At 38.9% G+C, this 22,378-nt stretch overlaps 1 protein-coding gene across 1 annotated transcript in view; it reads left to right on the top strand.

Annotated features, from left to right (window-relative positions):
• Positions 1–22,378, top strand: part of SHC3 (SHC adaptor protein 3) — a 59,477-nt gene that overhangs the window by 20,820 nt on the left and 16,279 nt on the right. The window contains exons 2-5 of the mRNA XM_010206906.1: positions 159–229; positions 12,502–12,565; positions 15,762–15,881; positions 18,592–18,645. Coding sequence (XP_010205208.1) covers positions 159–229; positions 12,502–12,565; positions 15,762–15,881; positions 18,592–18,645 — 309 coding nt within the window. The remainder of the gene's footprint in view (positions 1–158; positions 230–12,501; positions 12,566–15,761; positions 15,882–18,591; positions 18,646–22,378) is intronic.

The raw sequence follows: 22,378 nt of genomic DNA, 5'->3' as shown, positions 1-22,378 counted from the left end.
CATACAAGAACATGACCATAAAAACCTACCTAACATGTAGGATAAATCAAATGTGAAAATAAGAACTGTGCAACATCTTCTAAAAAATTAGCCTCATTTTCTGCCAGAACTCAAGAATAGTCATACTACATTTTACAATTGTTTCTTTTTCCTTACAGTACTTGGGATGTATAGAAGTCTTACGCTCAATGAGATCTCTTGACTTCAATACTAGAACACAGATTGCAAGGTAAGACTTTGTACAAATACGTTTTTTAAAGTAACTTCTGGAAAGGCCTGAAAGATGACAAAACATGTAGAAAATATTTTTTTGATAACATTAGTCCGTTTGTTCATTTTGCATTTACAGGTGAATCTCTCACTTGGTATTAATATAGCTCCAATAGGGCTTAAAGGATATTTTCTTCACAGTCTTTTGATGTACCGGTGAAGTGTTTTAGAAAATCTTTCTTTGTTATTCCAAATAAGGCACTTATATGGGTACCAATTTCATGACACTTAGACCAGTGAGAATTACAATATGCTTAAACTCTACAATCCATTTGTCAAAATTAGTCTAGTGTGCTGGTTTGGAGCCACATGTTTACAGGTTTTTAGAACAATTTCTTTTGAAAATATGTCACATTGCAAACTGGCTGTTCAAAGGATAGAAATGAAAATATATCACCACAAGGATAACAGAGACAAATGAAAGAATGTTGCCTTTTCCAGACTGTAAGAAACATTAAGCTCATATTAGGTTCTTACAATACTTTAAAAACTCGTCATGATGTTTTAAGAAGAGCAGTACCTAAGTACAGCATTGTCTTAAGAAGTATCTGTGAATAATATTGTTTCTAGAAGACTATTGTCAGAGAACTAGAGAAAAGTGTGTTTTGTGGGTGTTTTCACCTGAAAAGCTGAGCTCATTGATTTCAGAGGACTGTAACACTGGTGTCTTCTAGCAAGTGGAGTCCAAATTCTGGCATAAAAATAATGAAGTACTCCTTTCCAAAGGAACCTGTGTAAAGTGATATGATTGAATACAGTGCTTGAGTTTCAGCTGTTTGAGACATCTTACAGTTGCTGGTTGTTGTAAGCCATTTGTCATATCATAGACAGTTAAATATTTATTTTATTAAATGAGAAAAATACTTATTTTTAGGCTTGGATTATGATTGTATGGTCTATATGCATTTGCTTTGAGTTAAACTTGCATACAGCAGATTTACATAGGACACTGTAAATGCTTAGAGATCATTAATTTGCGAAAATACTGTGACTGATGAGAGTTGTAAAAGCACAAGGATGAGCAAATGACAGTGCTGGTTTTCAGGCAATATAGACAGTGGAGGCATTTGAGAATTTTACTACTATACTTTTTAAAACTGGTCTTGTACATTTCTGTGGTATTTGCAGCAGTGACCCTTTTAAAATGATTTCGTCTCTAAGCAGACTTGTAGTTCCAATGGAGGTGACACATTTCTGTTTACTACTTGGAAGATAAATGATACTGGCTTAAAAAAGTTGTGATAGTTACTGGTTTTGTGTTCCATACCCAAAGGTGAACTGAATTGGGCTTTATTTTTCTGCAATCTCTTTCACTACATGTCTTCATTGGAAAAATTTTGCACTTTTCTTATTACCTAGCCTAAAGGCACAGCTCTGCCATTAATAATTTAGGATATTTGCTGATCTAAAGCAATGTGGTCTGTGCAAACAAAGTATCTTTGTCATATAGTTATTTCAATACAAAAATGATTCTTGACTTTTGCTGTAAAGCAGATCTGGATTTATATTTTTTTCTCTTTAAGTTATAGCATATTTTACTAGGTGGTGCGCATTTTCTTGGCTCATATTTCTCTCACCACAACTAAGGCATGGATATTTTTTCCAATTAGAAAGCTCTATCTTCCAGTTTTACTTGTTATTTTGCAATTTTGCCATTTTCTATTTATCAAAAAAGAAGGAATACTCATCATTCTAATCATGTAATTCCTGATGTAAAACTTTTTTGAAAGTGGGAGTTTTTAGATGACTGTTGAATCAGGCTCTTTCATATTAATCATTAATTCATCTGGATGTAGAAATCTCCATGCCATGTCTCCATTAACTTTTAAGCATCTATATGCTTTGTCATGTAGCATTTCACATACAAGCCTATTCTTTATTAAGAAGATATTCTTAAGGAATCATTAAAAGCACATTTGCTGATTAATTTGTTCCTATGAATTAAGAAACATAGTATAAGCCTCAGATATGTACTGAATTAATAAGGCTGATGTTTTGAAAGTACCTGCACCAGTTCTCTGTTAAGAAGACACATGGCACCAAGTGGTCTGTGTAAACTTTTGGTTACAAATAAAATCACCTGAAATGTGAATTAATGTCTACTACGTCCTACATTTATATTTAGATATATCCGTTGCTGATTTCTTTGCAGCTTGCTGACAGTAAGGAAAGTGTCCTTGTAACCTGATGGCTTGTGATGGACTTGGGCCTGTAGACCTAGTAATGCTAGCTGTGACTGCTCCAGCTGAGGAACCTAGATCCATAGCTGCAGTAAAAGCTCCTGTGTCCATGGGCCTGTCTAAATTTCTCTGTACCACTTCTCATTACTGGAGAAATAGATGTCAAGACATGTGTGATCCTTTTCTGACACAGAATTGCATAAAAATTGATCCCACTGCATGCATCACATCTGTTTAATCTGTTCTTTTTTTTCCCAAACCTTGTAAAATCGACCATAGAAGATAGTGATCTGTCTTGGGTCAACATGACCTCAGGTATTGTTCAGTACTTACTGGTAAAACACAGGTAGAAAAGATGAGTCAAGTTACCTGATTTAGTGTGGAAGTCTGGATGCATCTCCTCCTAATAAACTTGTATCATGCGTGACACATACAAAACACTTACTCGCTTTCTAAAACCACATCACACCTCTGATCCAGCCTGCTTGCTTAGACTTGCTTTTCCTTCACAAATCCTACATTTGCCTTTTCTCTGTCTTCCAGTTATTATGTCACTTTATCTCTCTGCTAGCCTTAAGGAGGAAAGAAACCCCAAAGTTAGATGAGCAGCACTAACATCTAGAAGAAAAAAACTTTTGTGACTCAATCATAAGAGATGTGTAGTCTCTGGCTCTGCTGCAATTTTGGTGTTATTTTGGAAAAAAACATTAGCCCCAGTGACAGATAACTCTGTGATTAAATGGATTAGTGCTTGTAAAGGGCACTTAAATTGTCAGGGGAACATTTAGAAATTACTTAAAAAATGGACTAAGATTTCCAGTTCCAGTGAATCAGACATCCATTTTAAATAAAAAGTTAATGGGAAAAGTTTGTCCAGGTATTTTAAATGGCTTTGAAAATCACAACAGTTATAACTAATACATTAGGAAAGGGTGTACATCAGTGTATATGCATGGACTATTCTGACAAATGAAGAATTGTGACTTCAACTCCGGGAACTGGATTGAAACCCTAGTGGAAGCAGTTTGGTCATCAATCTTTCTTTCCTTTTTACAACCACATGAAAAGTTAGCATGTGCCTTCTAATGCCATTACACCTGGCCTGTGACTTGGCGGGTTTTTTTGCTTTTTCACTTTATGTAAATCAAATGTGACTTACAGCAGTACATTTATCTTCGTGTGAAAGCAGTGAGCAAGCACTTTCACTTACACTCTTCATCGAATCTTAACAACCTTGGTGGTGCCTGACAGAAGGTATTGTCCTAATTTTGGATCTGATTTGGGGAAAAATGAGCAGCTATGCACAATGTATAACAGATTTTTCCTTTCATTGTTACATATTTGAAATCTCAATATTCTTTCACTACAGGAGAAATAGACTGGTATTAATCAGTTGCATTTTCTGTAATGAATGTAATGGCGTATGAATTCTTGGGCAAATGAATGGATGTGCAAGACAAGGGTCAGCAGTTATGCATAATGATAAATAAAAGCCATCTGACTCCTCATATTGCATCGTTACTCATCCAGTGATAATTCTTGTAACATACGTGAACTCAAGATGACTTTCTTGGGCAGCAAGACAAACAGAAGTGTTTAATTTTCAACATAGTGGTGGAACAGGAGGACTAGCAGGCGAGAGTACTGAACTAACTGCAAGTGGCAAGTGATGCTAAGTTCATCTATACCTACCATTGTCGTCATGGAAAGGGACCACTCTTAAGTTTGTGTGGCCAGGCCCTTTGTGCCCCCAGGCTGTTTGTTTAAAAAAACAAATTAAAAATCAGGTAAAATTCTTTTGCAACATGTGCAGTGCTTGCATTTCATATGTTTGCACACTTAGTGTTAGATCTGGTTTAGTGTAATGAGTTATACTCCTGTGTTGTATGCATGACTATAATTATGCACTGATGTGAATTAGAATAACATTGCATGCAGTGTTTGTCATACAGCAGTGTCTGGACTACAAGGCTACGTGTTCACTGGGGTTTAATTGAATGCACTCAGTTTGCTGCATGCAGCTTCAGAAAGCCACACCTCTCCATGCTGAGTAAAACATTATATTGCATGCTCTGTTAATAGCAGGTATATCAGAGGACTGAAATACTTTGTGTCAGCAGTGGGTCCAAATCCATACTCTGATCTCATTTCTCTCTCTGAGCCCCATTAAGGCTCAGAAATTTGAAGGACATCCCTACACAAATTGGAGCCTTGAACTTTATTAATTTTGAAAATTAAATCTACTTTTGCCAATATTATAAGCTTCTGGAAGGGAGGTGATGGAAGTGCAGATTTTAGAGCTGGGTTTGGGTCCAATGCTAAACAATATGAAGTTCAGCTGATGTTGTGATTCTTTCAACCATATCTATATTCTTTGCAGAAATTCACTGTCAGCAAGCATCATGGAAAGAAATGATGGAAGGCATCAAAAAGGAAGAATGTGTTTTTTGAAGGTGAATAGGTAACGTTATCTGCAGTGAATTCTGTATTCAGCCTCCTTCTTAACAAGCTCTCTTGCTTGGAAGGTGAGTGTGGTTCACCCTTGCTTTCTGCTGGTGAATGCTGGATGTGGGGTAGGGCTTAGAGGATTGTGCTTTGGAGATAGTGTTTAGGGACAACAGAATACACATACCCGCACCACAGTCTGCACGCGCAGCTGTATGCCGGGAGGGATGTGAATGAGAATCCTCTTTCCTTGTGCACACCTACTTCAAGGCCAAAGTTCTGGGAAGCATGGGGTGCTGACTACTGCTCAGTTCACTGGGAAAAAGATTCTCACAAATGAGTGGAGGCATCCTTATAATTCATACATCTCACCTCTGAGTGGGCCAATGACGCCTATAGTGTCTGATACTTTCAGAGAATAATTCACATTTGCTAGTTCAGTTGTCATAAGCATAGCAATGGGTCAGAGTAAATAGAGTTTTGTATTGTTAACATTGAAAGCTTTCGTTTTCAATGTAATATTAGTAGAGAAAATGTTAGCTAGTATTTGGATCAATTTGACTAACGTATTATAATACAAAACCTGAGTGAGAATAATCAGTTGAGGTCCCCCATTCCACTTGATTTTTTTGAGAAAACAAAGATACTCTGAACTTCTACTATTATCACCTAGCAGCTTGATTAAACAGAGAAACAAAGGTGTAACGAATCTGAGTGTCTGTTGTATGGCATGTCCAAGCAGTTCATTAGCACTGGATAATCCTATTTGGCAAATACAGTTTTTGTGTTTGTAAAGTGTCATGTATATTATGGGGTTATTCAAAAGGGCCGTGTTAGGACTACATCTCTCTAATAAAGAAGAGGTTTTGTAGGATATCTGTCACCAAAATCTTGCTTTGGACATGAAAAAATTAGAGAAAAGTACTTGTTAGACTAATTTTTTTCATTTTACTTTTGTAAGTAAATGTAAACTATGGCTTCCTTTGAAATATCTGCTATGAGCTGCTCTTTAAGAGAAACACTTTTGAAAATGACCTGAGGCTCAAGCTGTTCTGGAGGTTACTTTGATCCTGGTTTAGCAACAGAGCACAGTTTTAATTTCTCTCTCCCCATGTCCCTGACTGCTGCTAGGATAAAGAGCTAGAGATCAGTCTGAGTGGAAAAAAAGGTCAAAAAAGAAGTTAAAGATTGAGCTATGTAATAGATCTAAACCTCCTTATTGATCTTATTGTTGATAGATGAAGGGCTGTGCAGAAGGAAGGCATTTGTAGATGTGCATTCATCACCGAGGTTCTGTATACACCTACTTTATATTTGTAAAAATTGCAACCAATATTTTAAAAGGTCTCCTTTCTGAAAGGTATCACAAATTAAGAACCAAGAATGTTAGAGTCTAAATAATGCTTAATTGCAGGTTGATATGACTATGTTCTTAGCAGTGGAGGAGCAGCTGTGCCTTTCTGGTATCCCCTGTTGGAGGCATACTTTTGCCATAGCTATAAGGAAGAAAAATGTTATGTTTGCTTCAGTTTTGCCAAGCACAAATCTGACTCTGTGTGTATGTGCAGAGTGAAGAGATATCTAAATGAGGTGTGCTACTGGATAAACAGTTTCATTGTTCAGAACTAGTGTATTAGAAGAGTCAAGATCAAATAGACTTCTCTGGTACTGGTGAATGAAACAGTTTCTGAAGCTTGCATGCGTATTATAGAGGAAGATACAGATTGTATTGAAATTGCCTCAAATACTCCTTAAAGATAGATCATCTATAAATTTGGAGAACAGAGCTGTCATTGAGCATACCAATGAATAAAAAGTTTCCTTGGCATTAAAGCAAGAGTCCTCTGAAGTTCATGGACTTCTGTTAGAATATTGATGTAAGTCTCACATTGAAGATGAAGGAGCTTAAGGATAACAATCATTGGATAGAATATATAAAAGGCTGGTGTCAGGAAGATAGAGCCAGGCTCTTCTCAGTGATGTCCAATGATAGGACAAGGGGCAAATGATAGGACAATGATGGGTACAAGCTGAAATATAAGAGGTTCCAAAGAAGTACAAAGAAGAATTTCTTCACTGTGAGGGTAATGAAGCACTGGAACAGGCTGTCTAGATGGGTTGTGGAGTCTCCTTCTCTGGGGACATTCAAAACCCACCTGGACAAGTTTCTGTGTGACCTACTCTAGGAGGTCCTGCTCTGGCAGGGGAGTTGGACTAGGTGAGCTTTCAAAGTCCCTTCCAACTCTTAAGACTCTATGATTCTGTGATTGCATGCTAGATACTCAATAGCATACTCTAACAGTTGCCAGAACTAACCCTTTTACTGTATGAAGTTTATTCAATAAACTAAAATGAAGTCTGCTAGCTTCCTTTCATTTTCTGCTTGTAGATTTTCTACGTGTGAAAAAAATCCATTTCAAGAAACAAAATGAAGAGCTGAGGGGAAGAAAAGGAAGAGTCAGTCATCATTTCCTTGCTCTATGTTTGACAACAGCTTGTGTGCCACATCTGCCAATGTCACCTTATTCCACAAGCCTTTTCCTCCAGGCTTCCCATTGTTGCTGCAGTCAGGAGTGGCTTTACTGCAGCCAGGCTGGAGAGACAAATGGCACTGCGGGATCTCTGTGTCTGGGGGTGCTCCCCTGCAGGAGTACTCCCTGCACCTGAGCTCGTGGCAGGGGTCACATCCATGGCACAAAGTTAGCCTCCCATTCCCATCCATCCATCCATCCATCCATCCATCCATCCATCCATCCATCCTCTTTGTTCTGTTTCCCTTAGCTGCTTCTCCAGATGAGGTCAGTTTACCAGATAGCGTTTAAAGTTCTGTCAACAATGACATACTAGTTTAGTCTTCAGAGCCTGTGAACGTCCCTTGTGCTACTTCAGGCAGCACATGCTCTTTTTGTCTGTTTTGCAAATGAACAAATGATATTTAAATTATTAAACAGATTTCTAAAAATTAATTTTTGGTCTCTGTTGTTTTTTCTTTTTCAGAAGCAAGTTATTTTTATATTTAATATAGACTTTGTAATTCCTCAGCCAACATCGGTAAAACACCTTGTAATGATTTTTTTGTTAATGGCAGAAATATAATACAGTTAAGAATTAACTGAAAGCCTACTGTACAGTTCTAGATATGTCATACTTTCATACGGAAGTCTATCTTTTGATATCAGTTCTTTTTTAACCCATGAAGACCTACACATGGGAACTATAGAGTAATAGAAGATACTAACAGAATACTGGTTGACTTTTAAGTCTTGTCATACAAACTTTCCAAACTAAAAACTAGTCACAGTTTCTTTTGTTAATATTTGAGATAGCTATGCTTTTTCCAAATCTGTTGAAAATGCTGTGTATGTCCCTGTCATTTTCCCGAACTATGAGTTCCAGAATTCTGGTTTATAATCGATTAAATAATATTAATTAAAACCAGCAACAACAAAACATAGCATCACAGCCAAAAAACCAAATCTCTGAAACTACAAGAAGGGAGAGTGTTTTCATGTGATGATGTTTCATAGAGGAACAGATCTGAGCTTCCTGAGCAGGCTACTTTATATAACAGAGTAAAATATGACTAAAGTTATGAAAAATATTAGGGCATTAGCCTTTTAATGGAAAAAAATGTGCATTTTTGTGTGTGTGTGTGTGTGACAGAGAGATGTCAAGTCACCTTAAAGCAGAACAGGTCAGCCTCAGCCTTGGAAAATGCTTGTCGGTAATTTTTCACTGGATGTATTTGCATGCTGAAGTTATATGCAAAATACACACCACGTTTTGTGCCAAGAAAATGACTCCATGATATGACCATCTGCAAAGCAGAAAGTACTCTTGGACAGATTTGGAACTCAGCATGTGGTCCCTACTGCAGACAGCCCAGTAGCTAATTTTACAAGAGATCAGGGTAACTACACTGGTATTTATCTGAGCCTAGGTACTGAAACAGCATGTGGCTTAGCAAGGTGTAATGTGTGTCTATGTCAAATAACTTTCAGATTGGAAAGGAAGAAAATGTAGTCACATCTAACTTTTCCAGACTGTGCAACTGTTTAGCTGTGCAGATATATCTAGAACTTCTGCTTTTGCTTGCCTCAGGCAGGTGTTTGCATGCACAAGTCAGATAATGGCACACTCAAAACTAACAGGAATATCTATTTCTGGGTTTGATTTGTGGCTCAGGTGTTCATGCTGCAGAAGCATTTGCAAATCTGATTCTCTAAGTAATAGCGTATATCTGCCTGTGCTGCCTGGTGGGTCAGGTTAGAAAGGAGTCTTTAGGATGTCTTTTCCACATCATCAGGGTATCTGTGTAAAGAATTCTCCTAAAATGATCAAAAATATTCTAAACAAAGCGATATGGGAGTCCTTCCCGTGGTAAAAGTGTATATCAGTGTTGTGGCAGATATTCAGTCATCTTTTTACTTCTATTTTTAATCACATATCTTTGTAAGATTACATAACTCCCAGAGGGGGAAAAGTGCTGTGCCTTTTGTTGCAGGTACACAGAGTTTCTGTGAGGCCGCTTTGACCTTGCCTAGGCAGAACAAGGCAGACTTGCCTAGGCAGAATATTTTTTCTGAATTTCCTAGCATTTTCACGAAGAGCATTGTTAAGTTAAACCCTGCAATTGCTTGAGTACATGTAGTATTCACAGAGTTTCAAAAACTACTTGAAAGAGTTGTCAAAGTTCTAATGTCCTGTGTCATCTGACGTGTATCTCAACAAACCTTTCTCAGGTCTTTCCCCCAACTTCCAGGCTTCAGTCTTCCTGTAGACTTTGGGAAGAGTGAGTTCAGTAAAACCAAGATATTTTACTAAAAGTGAGACAGGTAGTTGGAGAAATTTATAGTGCCTTGTAACTGAATGTGAAGATACATATCCTGGCTTTTCAACTGCTTAGGGCTTTCTCTGCTGTGCCAAGGCAGGGGATGTACAAACAGTAACCAGGGCAGCCTTGCCAACCCTAAGCTCTGGGCTTCTGCCTTTTCAGCTGGTACGTTTCCTCTCCTACACTCAAGTGTCAGTTTTGATCAACAAGGTCCTTGACTCAGATAGGTCTATTGAGTAGTACATTTTATGTCTGATTATCAGAAACTGACAGGCAGAAGAGGTAGTAGCAAAACCACCACAAATCCCAGGCCTGCACCAGAAAAATAAGCTTGCATATGGTTCTTTGTCAGGCGTGGCAATCTAAATATTCCCTTTTCTCCCTACCTGCTCCATGTTGCTGCTAGAGGGAGAAGATGGTGGAGGCAAATAAGAAGAGGAAGGAATTTACAAACAACTTTATCTCTCAAGCACATTTCATGTCTCTGAGAAACAAAGCCTTTTAGTGAGAGGCAAACCTATGAGGGATCTCAATGTGCTAACTGGACAACTGGAGGCGACAAATAGGATGAATTGCTGGTGATGCCTCTGTGTCAACAGCTTGCAGAAAAAATGCCTGAGACACACCTGGTGAAGCACAAGGCATGGGTCTGAGAGATAGTAGTGGGATGGGGACTGTCACAGGCCTGGACTTCCCACCCTATTGCCTCCAAAGTATTTGGTTAAGTGCAAGAAAGAGATGGAAAACTACAAATTTTAGCTCTCTAGGAAGGCTGAGGGGATGGATCTGTAAAACATAATGTCTTTTTGCTTTTCATGAGTCAGAAAAAAACATTGTTGGTGGAGAAGAAAAAGATTAATTTTTCCCGATTACATTTTCAGGAGTAACCTATCTCACCATTATGATCATGGTATGGGCTGCTTGCTGTGCTGTATTTCTAAGACACAACAGAGTTGCTTTTTTAAACTGACCCATTTTTACTTACTCTGCAAAAAAAGTTAGTAGTCACTTTAAAATACTTGTTAGGAGTCAAAGCAGCATTTTGGTAAATGTGGGAACTAAATACAGGTACTGAACTGTGAAATAGAGTATTGTGGTAGCTGTGGCAATGTGAGGGCATAGGCAAGGCAGAGTTTGTAGTGAGAGGCAGTTTATTAGACAAGCAGATGTAGTTGCAGGGGGACAGGGAAGAGAATGGCAATCTGGAACAAACAAGCTGTCCTTTGCATCTGAAGAAAGAATTGTGCCTGAAAGCTTTCTTGACTATCTCTTGCTATAAATTTTATACTTCTTTGGAATGACAGGACTTTAAACCTGCTGCAAGACCTGTTCTACCCACACAAACACCCACCCCCCAAAATAATAAATTCATGTGATTCTTTCAGGTGAATTAAACTGCATACTGGGTCCTAGGTAAAAGCACCTGAGGCATAACTATATAGCAATTACTTATTGCAATGAGATGAATCTGTGACATTTGCTGAACGATTGTATATTGAATGCTGATACGGGTATGACATTTCTCTTGTGACTCACTTGTTGATCCAGTGCATTCACCTAGTGCGTAGTTGAAATATCACCCTGCATATGGCATAAAATTAAAGTAATTTGTGTTTTTATCAGGATGATGTTTCAAGGTTTTTATTATTTTGACTGTTCTTTAGCTTGTAGTCCATTGTCTCCCATTCTGTTTTGTTTGATTTGGGTTTTTGTTTCTAAAATACGTTTTATTGTCATATTTTTAGTTCTAAATATAATGTGCTGTTAGCCTCAATCCATGTTTAAAACTATTAAACAAAGCTGGGAGTTACATTTATTCTTCCCTGTGCAGCTACACTGTCTTACAGTATCAAGGGGACAGGTCTCTTACAGTTTTGTATCTACTGGTCACTGCAAGGTCTCTGTGCACAGGAGCAAATTCTAAATACTGACGAGATTGCCTATTCAAATAGTATGTTGTTAAGTGCTGAAAGGATCTGTAAGATTTGTTTGTAGCAGTATGATTTCAAGAGTTTTTGTAGTATCTACTTACTCTCCTAAGAGAGAGTGTGAATTCAAATTAATTTTCAGCACACGTTTCTTTCACTCAACCTGAGCACAATGGGAAGAATGAAACAAGATTAAGAAGCTGAAGAAAAAATGTCAATGGCATTTATTCTGCTTGCAATAGTAAAACAAGGCCACAAATAAATTATCAAGGTCATATTGAGTGAATATAAATTAAAATGTTGTGCACTGTGTGTACTGTGCGCAACAGGCATATTACCAGCAATAGTTCAGGTTTCTGATGTTACCTAAAGCCAGATGGTTTTGCTCTCACTGGCAAAGTGCATAAAATAGTAGTGAGAAAAATGATAGGTACTACGTCTTACATTACAATAAATGTTTAAAAAGAAAGTGGAAAGACACGTCATAGATTCCTCATGGCATAATAAGGTACAACAATGAGACTTGGAAGAAGGTATTTAGACAAACATTCTAATTTATGGTGAGGAAAGATCTTTTTGATAGTGTGAGAAAACATTTTTACACTTTGTACATCTCAAGATACTCTTCCTTACACTAACATTATCTATTTACTGTCTTCTGCTTTGCACTGAAGTAATACAAATTTGGATTGCACATATTTTAGCCTTGAGAAGAAAGCTAGCTGACCTTATCCTCACTTTTGAACAAAACTAAGATCTGAATCTGTTTTCTCCTAGTGCATTTCAAGTGTTATGAAGAAACCCACACATTTATTTGCCATAAAGTTTTTTTCTGTCTCTTCAGGGAAGCAATCAGTCGTGTTTGTGAAGCCGTGCCTGGTGCCAAAGGAGCCTTCAAGAGACGAAAGGTATTTTTATCTTCGTGTAGTGCAGTTGACTGCATTTTCTTAGTTCAACACAGAAGGGACCAGGCACAGCAGGCAGGTGACTTTAGAGCAGCTTTGAGAATTGCAGATCATGAATGATTTAAAGTGTTGGCTGTTTTTACCCACTGTATGTTGCATCTTACCGTCTTGGTGAGGATCTGCTTTTATAGGCATCTAGAAGTGTGGGTACATCTAGGAAAAAAGATTGTGGCTTGCCTTGATGTTTCTACTGACAATCCCCACCCCCACTGCGTTTTCATAGAATCATAGAATGGTAGGGGTTGGAAGGGATCTTTAGAGATCATCTAGTCCAAACCCTCTGCAGAAGCAGATTCACCTAGATCAGGTCGCATAGGAACATGTCCAGGTGGGTCTTGAAGACCTCCAAGGAAGGAGACTCCACAACCCCTCTGGGCAGCCTGTTCCACTGCTCCGTCACCCTCACAGTGAAATATTTTTTCCTTATGTTTAAGTGGAACTTTTTGTGTTCCAGCTTCATCACAATACCCCTTGTCCTGTTACTATCTACTATAGACAAAAGGGATGTCCCAACCTCCTGACACCCACCCTTTAGATATTTATAAATGTTAATAAGATCTCCCCTCAGTTTCCTCTTCTCCAGACTAAACAGCCCCAGTTCCCGCAGCCTTTCCTCATATGAAAGATGTTCCATTCCCCTGATCATCTTGATGGCCCTGCGCTGGACTCTCTCCAGCACTTCCCTGTCCCTCTTGAACTGAGGAGCCCAGAACTGGACACAAGACTCCAGATGAGGCCTCAGCAGGGCAGAGTAGAGGGAGAGAAGAATCTCCCTCAACCTGCTGGCCTCCTTGACCTGCTTCTCTTTCTTTTATGTATTGCATGTAGAAGGTGTAAAACAAATTAAAAGGGATGTGTTTTCATAACATGCCTGAGTAAATTGTGGAAATAGGTGCTGGAAGCTATTGCAGAGGCCAAAAATTTACAGGGTTTGCAAAGTGATCAGTTAGAACTTAGTGTTCTTGGAGCATAGTTCAACTAGTGAAAACTCAGGAGTTTGAAAATCACTGATTTCTGGAAACAGAGAGAGGGTCTAGGTGATCCTCTGTTCCCTATGTTCTGTCCACGAGCACCTGTGGCTGATGCACTGTAGCCAGCACTAAAGGCAGCTCCAGTGGGTGTTAGCCTGACAAGGTTATTACCATGCTTTTATTTGTGTGGTAGGAGTTAGGGTCTGAGTCAAGGAATGAAGGAAGTCTAAGCTTCTGCACCGATGGCTTTCAAGACCCTCGCACTGCCTGCTCTTCCTGGGCCTGCCAACAAAGCTGTGGTTTAATGTTTTCTCCAAGGGAAAGTGCATGGAAAGCAGGTTGTTATAGCCCTTGTGCATGTTGTTGGCCACAGAAGAACTTTCCTAGCTGCTCTCCCACCTAGGCAGAATCTCAGCGGAAGGAGATGGGATGAAATGCCACTTGTTTGCAACACAAAACCTTTCCCTGGTGAAATAAGGTGAATTGTTTCAGGAACTAAGGTTGTAGTCCCCACTCCCCTCACCTCCTAAATTTATCTCCTTAGTGTTTCTAGGTTCTCTGGCTTTTGTTTTTAAATCTGAAAGTAAAGAGGAAGATATATTTTTCCCTGGAAAGCAAAGTGGCTCAAAATATCGTTCGAAAAGTAGATTAAACAGAGTCCCTAGTGCCTAGCAAGACACTTTGCTCTATTACTGGCTTTAGAAGAAAAGAAACAATATTTTTAAAGTAAGTGTGCTGGATGAGAAAAACATTTGCCCAGCAACAGAATTCCAGATAATGTTGAAGACAGATTTATTTTGCCGGTTTGTACTTTCACCATGCTTTTGCCACTAGTGGCTTATGATTTGGTTTATGGTGACACATACATCTTGGGGCCATGTTTTCAAGCTTTACCCACACTCAGGGCAGGTGATTCTTGGGCATGAGCTGGGAACCATGAAGGTTTAAGGAAAGAAACAGGAATATTCAAGAAGGCTCATTTTAAATAAAAGAAGTGAAAGAAGTACTAGGTCTGTAACAAAGACAAAGCTAAAATAGTACAGTGCAAATATTACATGCAAGCAGCACAGATGTAGCATACTTTTGATCAATGATACCAAAAGAAAAGAAGCTAAAATTGAGTATATGTGAGTAAAGGAGTGAGGAATGTTAAATGTATCTATCCTGCTAGGGACAAAATTTCCTGAGCTTTCAGGCAGCTTAGGACAACAGCAAATATAGTGGCAGAGGAACACTGCCTCTAGTCACAGCTTTGCTCTGATATTCTAATGACCAGCATATATATTCAGCAGTGCAAGTACAGCAAGTGGAAGAACTTGGTCTGTTACTGCTGGGAAGCCTGATTTGGTACAGGCTGTGATTACCTGCATGAGGTTGCTTTTATGCAGCTGTGTCATTCCCTGTAGCTAACAAAGAGGAGAACTTTTCAAATTTTGCTTTGGTGGCATAGCGTGTATTGCTAAAAAAACCTCCTAAGGTCTAGTGAAAGGCCCATGAAAGTTACCAATATTATTGCATCACCTTTATTGCATTCCAATGCTTTGCACTTATTTGCTATCAGAAGTAATCTTTAGCTGTATGTTGTACCTCTGCATACAGAGGTTGTAGCTTTTATCTGAGCTTTTGCCGACTGCTAGAAGTCTACAAGTGTAATGACACTGTATATCCCATTTTGAGAGCATCTTGTCTCAGTATCACTAGAGTCCCATTTTCCTTGTGGGAAGAGGATACATCAGTCAGTAGATGCAGAGCAAACAACAGATTTCTCTTCAGGAACTGAAGCTGGTTTTACAGAATAAGAATATACCATCTGAAGATACTGACTCAAGGCATTTGTCTTAGTTTGCTTGACCCCTTGATAAGGACAATACTTTGCTGTCTCAACAAACCCTTATTTTGCTTGGTCAAGGGTGGATGAATACCTGCTTATCTGTTATTATTATTATTATTATTATTATTATTACTACTACTGCTACTATTACTACTTATTCAGTAGTAGTGAAAATGAAAAATTATCTTTAAAATAAAACAGCTGTTGCAATGAAATGATCTTTGAGAAGTCAGCAACTATTTAGAAACTTTTAAGATTACAGTTAACCCTGCTTATAATGAAGGTCATTCCAAGTGAACAGAGAACGAAAATGTGCTTTTTCCCACTGTCCTCACAGCCACCAAGCAAAGTTCTTTCTAGCATCTTGGGAAAGAGCAATCTTCAGTTTGCAGGAATGAGCATAATGCTGAATATCTCCACCACCAGCTTAAACCTGATGACTCCTGATACAAAACAGGTGAGTGCAGCTACCATATTAATTTGTGAGGCTTGTGATGAACAGCCTACTATACAGTTATTTGCTGTCTTCCAAAATACTTAGTTGCTGAAAGTTACTATTCCTCAATAATACCTATAAAATGAATGACAACCAGATATCAAGCACTGTAGGCACAATAGTTTGTTCACGTATTCAGCACAACTTTGATTAACTATTTTCTTCTGGATGTCTTTCAGGAAGATCAGCTTTGCTCTTAAAAGTCTTGTGACATGAAATGACATTTTCTGGTTGTGAGAGTTCTTATTGGGTACAACTACAAACTTTCCTTGTTAAAAGTGATACATTTGGAATAACTGACTGAAGGACTGAACGCGCATCCCTTATTTTGTTGTCGTTCTTCCTGTTTAGAGCCTTTAAAGGAAATGCATTCCTGGGGCACTGCTAAAAATACAGCCTCAGGGATTTTGCGGTGTAGTTGTTTAGAGAGACACGGCAGCCTTTTTCAAGCAACCTATTTCTTCTTCATTGTGCTGAAGGTACAGACAGACTTTGGGGAATCACTGCAGTGGATTGTGAATGATGTATGAGATGAGAAAAATCCTTGCTCAGGGTATATATAAAGAGAAAACAGTCATGCGTAGTCACTGCTGTGCTATTTGCTGTGATCCACATGTTGTGTTAGGGCACGCAACTTTCTGCCCAGATACAGATAGACAGAAAAAGACTCCAGAAATTTCTGCTGCCCTTAGGAGCCTCAGGATTGAAGAATAAGGAAGAAAACATACATTGTCTGATAAAAAAGCATAGTGTTTATGTTTTCATTGATTTATCTTCATTCTGATCCTTACTTAGAAAATATCCTCTTCTACAGTAAGCATTGAGACTGTGGGAGCAGCATTGTGGTTGATTCCAGTGGTTGGAGCCTTATTATGGAATACACACAGCAGTGCTTTTCATAAGGACAGACACATCCAGTCAGAAGCTTAGGAACTTGATGTTAATTAGATCTACTGCAAAAAAATGCCAAGTCCTGAAAGTTGTCCCATCCTCAGTTGATGTCAGGGTAGAAATGGAGTTAAGCTGATTTATCCCAGGAAAGAATCATCACTTGCCTTTTCTCTGAGTTGACAAAACTGTTTACCTCTCTCACACGATTGTTTCTGAGATAGACGTGGTCTGAGTGCCACAGGCCTGGGAAATACCTAGTTTCTCAAAGATCTCCAATCTGGCTGTCGTCTCCCTGGTTTCTTGTTTGTGCCAAGCATTCAATCTGAAAATGAGCAGAGCACAGCAGCTTTGCCCTCTGACTCTTCACTCAGAATGGAAGGAAAGAAAAGAGTTGTGGGATTAAACAACATTGAACTGATGTTTTGAAGCACTTGTCACTTTTCTTGAAATTATTTCTGTTTGTTTTTTTTTTTATGATACTGAACTAAATGGTGAGATTATTTGCACAATTCAAGATAGTGACAATATTACATGTGTAACATATCTTTTCTACTTCATCTCTATTGATAAGGTCACTTCTTTATGGGAAGAAGAGAAGAAAATTATCACTGATGAGTAAGGGAATGGTGGCCTGCCACTGAACACATAAAAATTAACTGCATCTTCAGAGGCTGTATGGGACAATCAGGAATTGAAAATTAAGCACCCTTTAAATGAAAGAAGCACTACAAATAGTTGTCAACTCTCTCTGACTTAGTGAAGCAACAAGATTCAGAAAAACTCTTGTCAGGATTTTTCTTTTCGAGGAAGACAGTTTCTAGCTCAGGTGTTTAAAATGCAGGATGGAAAAAACAACATAGAACGTCATTTTTTTCCCCCCAAAACTGTTTTCTAAGGTATGTGGCACCCTCTCCAAACTGAACAAATAAGATCCAAGAGACCAATATTACATACTCTGAGGCACTAAGTAAGAGGCCTGTCCTGCACCAGACAAATTTCTTGTCGTGGTTTCTGTGAGTCAAATGATCAAGTGGAGTTTCTTTTGAAATGACCTTTCTTTCTTGGTTGTTACATGATATAATTATTGAAAAGATTTCATAAGTTAAATCTCAGAATAGCAATGGAACAGGGCTTTTCTCCATGTATTATAGGTTCATGAAAATTTGTCTCTTTCCAGAGAAATATACTATTTCGAATTGTACATAAGCAAATTGAATTTCAAATGCCCTGGAGTATGTCTGAGATTTTGTCCAAAATGCTACATTGCAGCTAGATTCAAAACTCTGTTTGTATATTGCAAGCATCTTGATGTTTGAAGCATAAAATGACACTGTATGTTTTGCAGCCAATGTGAGGATCCTTAGCTGGTGTGCAGATTGGTGTGATTTAATTGATTTCAGCAAAGTGGCATCAGTGAAAAAGTATTTTGATGAATAAGACCCTTTACTCCATTCATCACTATCTGTAATAAAGGTAGCTTTAACAGATTAAAATTTCTCCAAAGGTACTGTATGATACATATGTATGATTTTTAAAAGTTCTGAGCAAGCTTAGCAATTTTCCCACATATTGCTACATTTTAAAGAGCACCAGACCATTCATCCTTAAGTTTGTTTATATTATCATGTTATTCTTTGTGCTCCTTGTAGGTGAAATGCAGAAGTCAATTTCATCTTGTTTTTTTATTTCCTCGCCTATACAAGCAAACAAAAAAAGAAATCAAAAGGGTAAACTGTAAGAAAACTTACTGACTCACACGTCTTCTTTCTGATCCATACAGATCATAGCAAATCACCATATGCAATCCATTTCTTTTGCGTCTGGAGGTGATCCGGTAAGCATTTCTTTAAAGCTATACCCTACATATATATATTGCTTTATGAGGAATGCTTGACAAAATTTATTGCATATCTTACTGAAAGAAAACTATAGGCACAATAGCTCCTGTTTCTTGTTTCATAAATTGTTCTTGATTGTTGCCATCAAACTGTTTTTGAGGGAAATGACTGACAAGCAGTTGTAAATCCTCCTCTGTGAATAACTGCAGCAAAAAAAAAAAAAATCAAAGGGCTGTGAACATTCAGACTGTGAGCATTCGTGCAACAACTGATAGGCAGGGCTCTGTTTTTGAGAGTAACGTAGTATAGTCATATGGGTAGCCTGTGAATTTTCGTAGAATTGTTAGAGTTGGAGAAGACCTTTAAGGTCAAGTCCGAACACTAACCTCACACTGCCAGGCCCATCACTAAACTAAACCATATTCCTCAGCACCTCATCTATGTGTCTTTTGAATACAGATGGTGACACCACCACCTCCCTGGACAGCCTGTTCCTATGCTTTAATAAGCCTCTCAGTAAAAAAGTTTTCTTAATGTCTGATCTAAATCTCCACTGGCACAACTTGAGCCTGTTTCCTCCTGTTCTATTATTTGTTACTGGAGAGATTGACTCACCTCACTACAACTCCCCTTCAGGTATTTGTAGAGACTGATCATGTCTCCTCTCAGCCTCCTCTTCTCTAGACTAAACATCCCCAGCTCCCTCAGCTGCTCCTCATGAGACCTGTTCTCTAGACCCTTCACTAGCTTCATTACCCATCTTTGGACATGCTCTAGCAGCTCTTGTGAGGATTCCAGAACTGGACACAGTATTCAAGGTGTGGCCTCACCAGCGCTGAGTACAGGGGGACAATCACCTCCTTGGTTCTACTGTCCACAGCATTTCTGATACAAACCAGGATTCCCCTGGCCTTCTTGGCCACCTGGGCACACTGCTGGCTCGTGTTCAGCCGGCTGTCAGTTAACACTCTCAGATCCTTTTCCACAAGACAACTCTCAAGCCACTCTGCCCCAAGCCTGCAGCATTGCCTGGGGTTGTTGTGGCCAAAGTGCGTAACCTGGCACTTGGCCTTGTTGGACCTGGTACAATTGGCCTTGGCCCATAGCTGCAGCATGTTCAGGTCCCTCTGAAGGGCCTTCCTGCCCTCAAGCAGGTCTATTCTCCCACTCAGCTTGGTGTCATCTGTGAATTTACTGAGGGTGCACTCAATTCCCTCATCTAGATCATTGTTAGAGATATTAAACAGAACAGGCCACAGCACTGAGCCCTGGGGGACACCACTGGTAATTGGCCAACTCGATTTTTGCCCTGCCTGTTTTTCATTTTGTACTTTTTACAATAATAGACTATGTTGCAGTTATATTTATAGCAATGCATGCTTTTTTTTTCTTCTTCTTCTCCTCATCTTTAAGTGTGCATTGAGAAAACCGTGTCAAGTATTACCTTCAAGTATACCCGCTACACTCATGCATCTTGAAGACAGGCTTTCAGGAACAGCCTGGGTATTTCTTTCTAGTTTTGCAAAGCTTCCAGGTACAGCTACATGTTTGGTCCATTTAGTTCAAAAGGCAGAATCCTGCCTGTTGCACTTTTCCCTGTATGTATAAGCAGTCCATTCAAAGGCATATTAAATGAGCTTAAAAAGTACTTGTACTACACATAAGGCAATTTCTGCCCTGCTTTGTGAGCTAATTCTCTTAGTTAAACTCTGACAAACTGAAGATCCCTGGCACTTTCTCTATTCATTTCACTATCCTCAGTAAACATAAGGGCAAACTTCAGCATTAACATACTTAGTTGAGCTCAGTTCATTTCCAGAAGGGAAAAGGATACCATATCATAATTATTTGGGGAACAGATAATGGAACAATAGCAGCTTTGAAATACAACAGATTGTAATGGATGCTGTAAATGAACAATTCTTGAAGTGGGCAGAGGAGTGATTAGCACAGTTCCCAGCCTCTGTAAGAAGATTCTTCACTCCCTATCTGCCATCCAAAATGCTAAGTCCTGGAAACATCATTGCACACTGCCCACTGATAGAGTGATTTACCAGGAAAGAGGTGACGAGCAGCAGTAGAGATTGGAATTGGAGTAAACAAGCTCATCCAAGTGTTTTAGACAGAAAAAAAACGTGCTGCCAACTCAACATGCTACCAGAGAAATAAAATTGAATGGTGTAAGGAAGCCTACAAGAAACAGTGAAAATGTAAAGTTGCATTTCCAGTAAACCCACTGCATGGTGGTCTCATTCTGGGGATGGAGAGGGTGGGTTTGAGTTTCTAATGACATTCTACAGGCTTGTCTCAGTTATTATCTGACACAACTTTAATTCAAAAGCCTGCTCATAAAGCAGATGCTTCCTTTATCCTGTGTGCACATGGAAGAAGACAAGATGAAAGGATGTGATTTAGATCACAGCTTTATTAAACCACCTGAGGGTCATCCAGACATAACTTCCATTGGCCCCTAGTGATTTCTGTGTGGTGGAGGGTTGCCAACACCAAACTGTGTTGCCCAGGCGTACCCGGGCTCCAGCTCATGAGCTCATCTCCTCATATGCGATTTAAAATGGATGAAGGAAAGCCATATTGAACTAGGAACACACATCTCTGTCTATGTTTCTTTGGGAAATACTTCCTTTATTTTGAATTTTGAAGTTTGGTTTATTTACAAGCTAAACTGACCCCACTTCTCACCCCATCCACTTTTCTACTCTGGCTGCCACACATTCATGCCAGCAATTGGCTTTGTAACTTTCCTCCCATTCCCTAATTGTTAATTATCTTCCTCATTCAAAACATATCCATTTGAGAAGTGTACCACAGTCCTGTACCATATGTATTTTTTCAATATTCTTTGCAATGACTCAGACAGTTTTTGCCCATGTCAGTACATGGGTGCCTAAAAATCTACCCACCAAATCCTTTCATACACTATTTCAGAATTATTTTTAGTTCACTTCCAAGACTACATTCTCAATCTGCTTTAGATTTCTGTTTCCCTTCCTTATGATACACTAAACAATTTTCATCTATAGTTATTTGAGGTGGCTATTTCCAAGCTGCAAGAGAAGATGTCTGTTTTTAGAGATGCCTGCTGAAATTTCAGAGGCAGATCTCATAAGGTCTAATAAGGCAGGTCTCTCAGAGGTCCCTGAAGGCAGTAGTTTTTCAGTTTCAGCCCTGGCTCCAGATTTTAACACCACAATGCAATTTCTTTGAAGCAAAAATTATAGCGCATCCATCCTTGTCTTCCTTCCTTGAATGTCAGGGAGCACTTTGCTTGCATCAGGCCAGCTCTGTATAGCCTTTTGATAGGAGTCTTCTAATTTAGCCACTTTAAAATGTGCCCACCTTAGGTTCTTAATGGTTTATCACTGTCAGCTTGAATCTGAGAGCTTTAGATGAAATAAAGAGTAGGTGGTTCCAATCTCTCACACCCACACTAGCTATGAGATAAATCTATGATTTACTCACACATAAATGTACCCATTAGCTATGTCTGTACTAGCAAACAAAATGATCTGTTGCCTGTTTTCTGGCCCTGAAACTTAACAGCACAGTGAAATTTGTATCCATGTGTTCACTTCCTTTCCTTCCAGTACCCTCTTGAGATCAATACCAAGCATGTGCTTAATTCCCCAGAAAGTTTCAGAGAATGACGTGGGAAACCAGCATAGCCAGGCAACGGAAAGTGGCAACAATTAAGTGGTACTGTCAACTGTG

The sequence above is a fragment of the Colius striatus genome, chromosome Z (genome assembly GCF_028858725.1).
Source record: "Colius striatus isolate bColStr4 chromosome Z, bColStr4.1.hap1, whole genome shotgun sequence".
NCBI lineage: Eukaryota > Metazoa > Chordata > Aves > Coliiformes > Coliidae > Colius > Colius striatus.
Note: the sequence above shows the minus strand (reverse complement) of the source record. Positions and strands in the feature narration are given on the sequence as shown.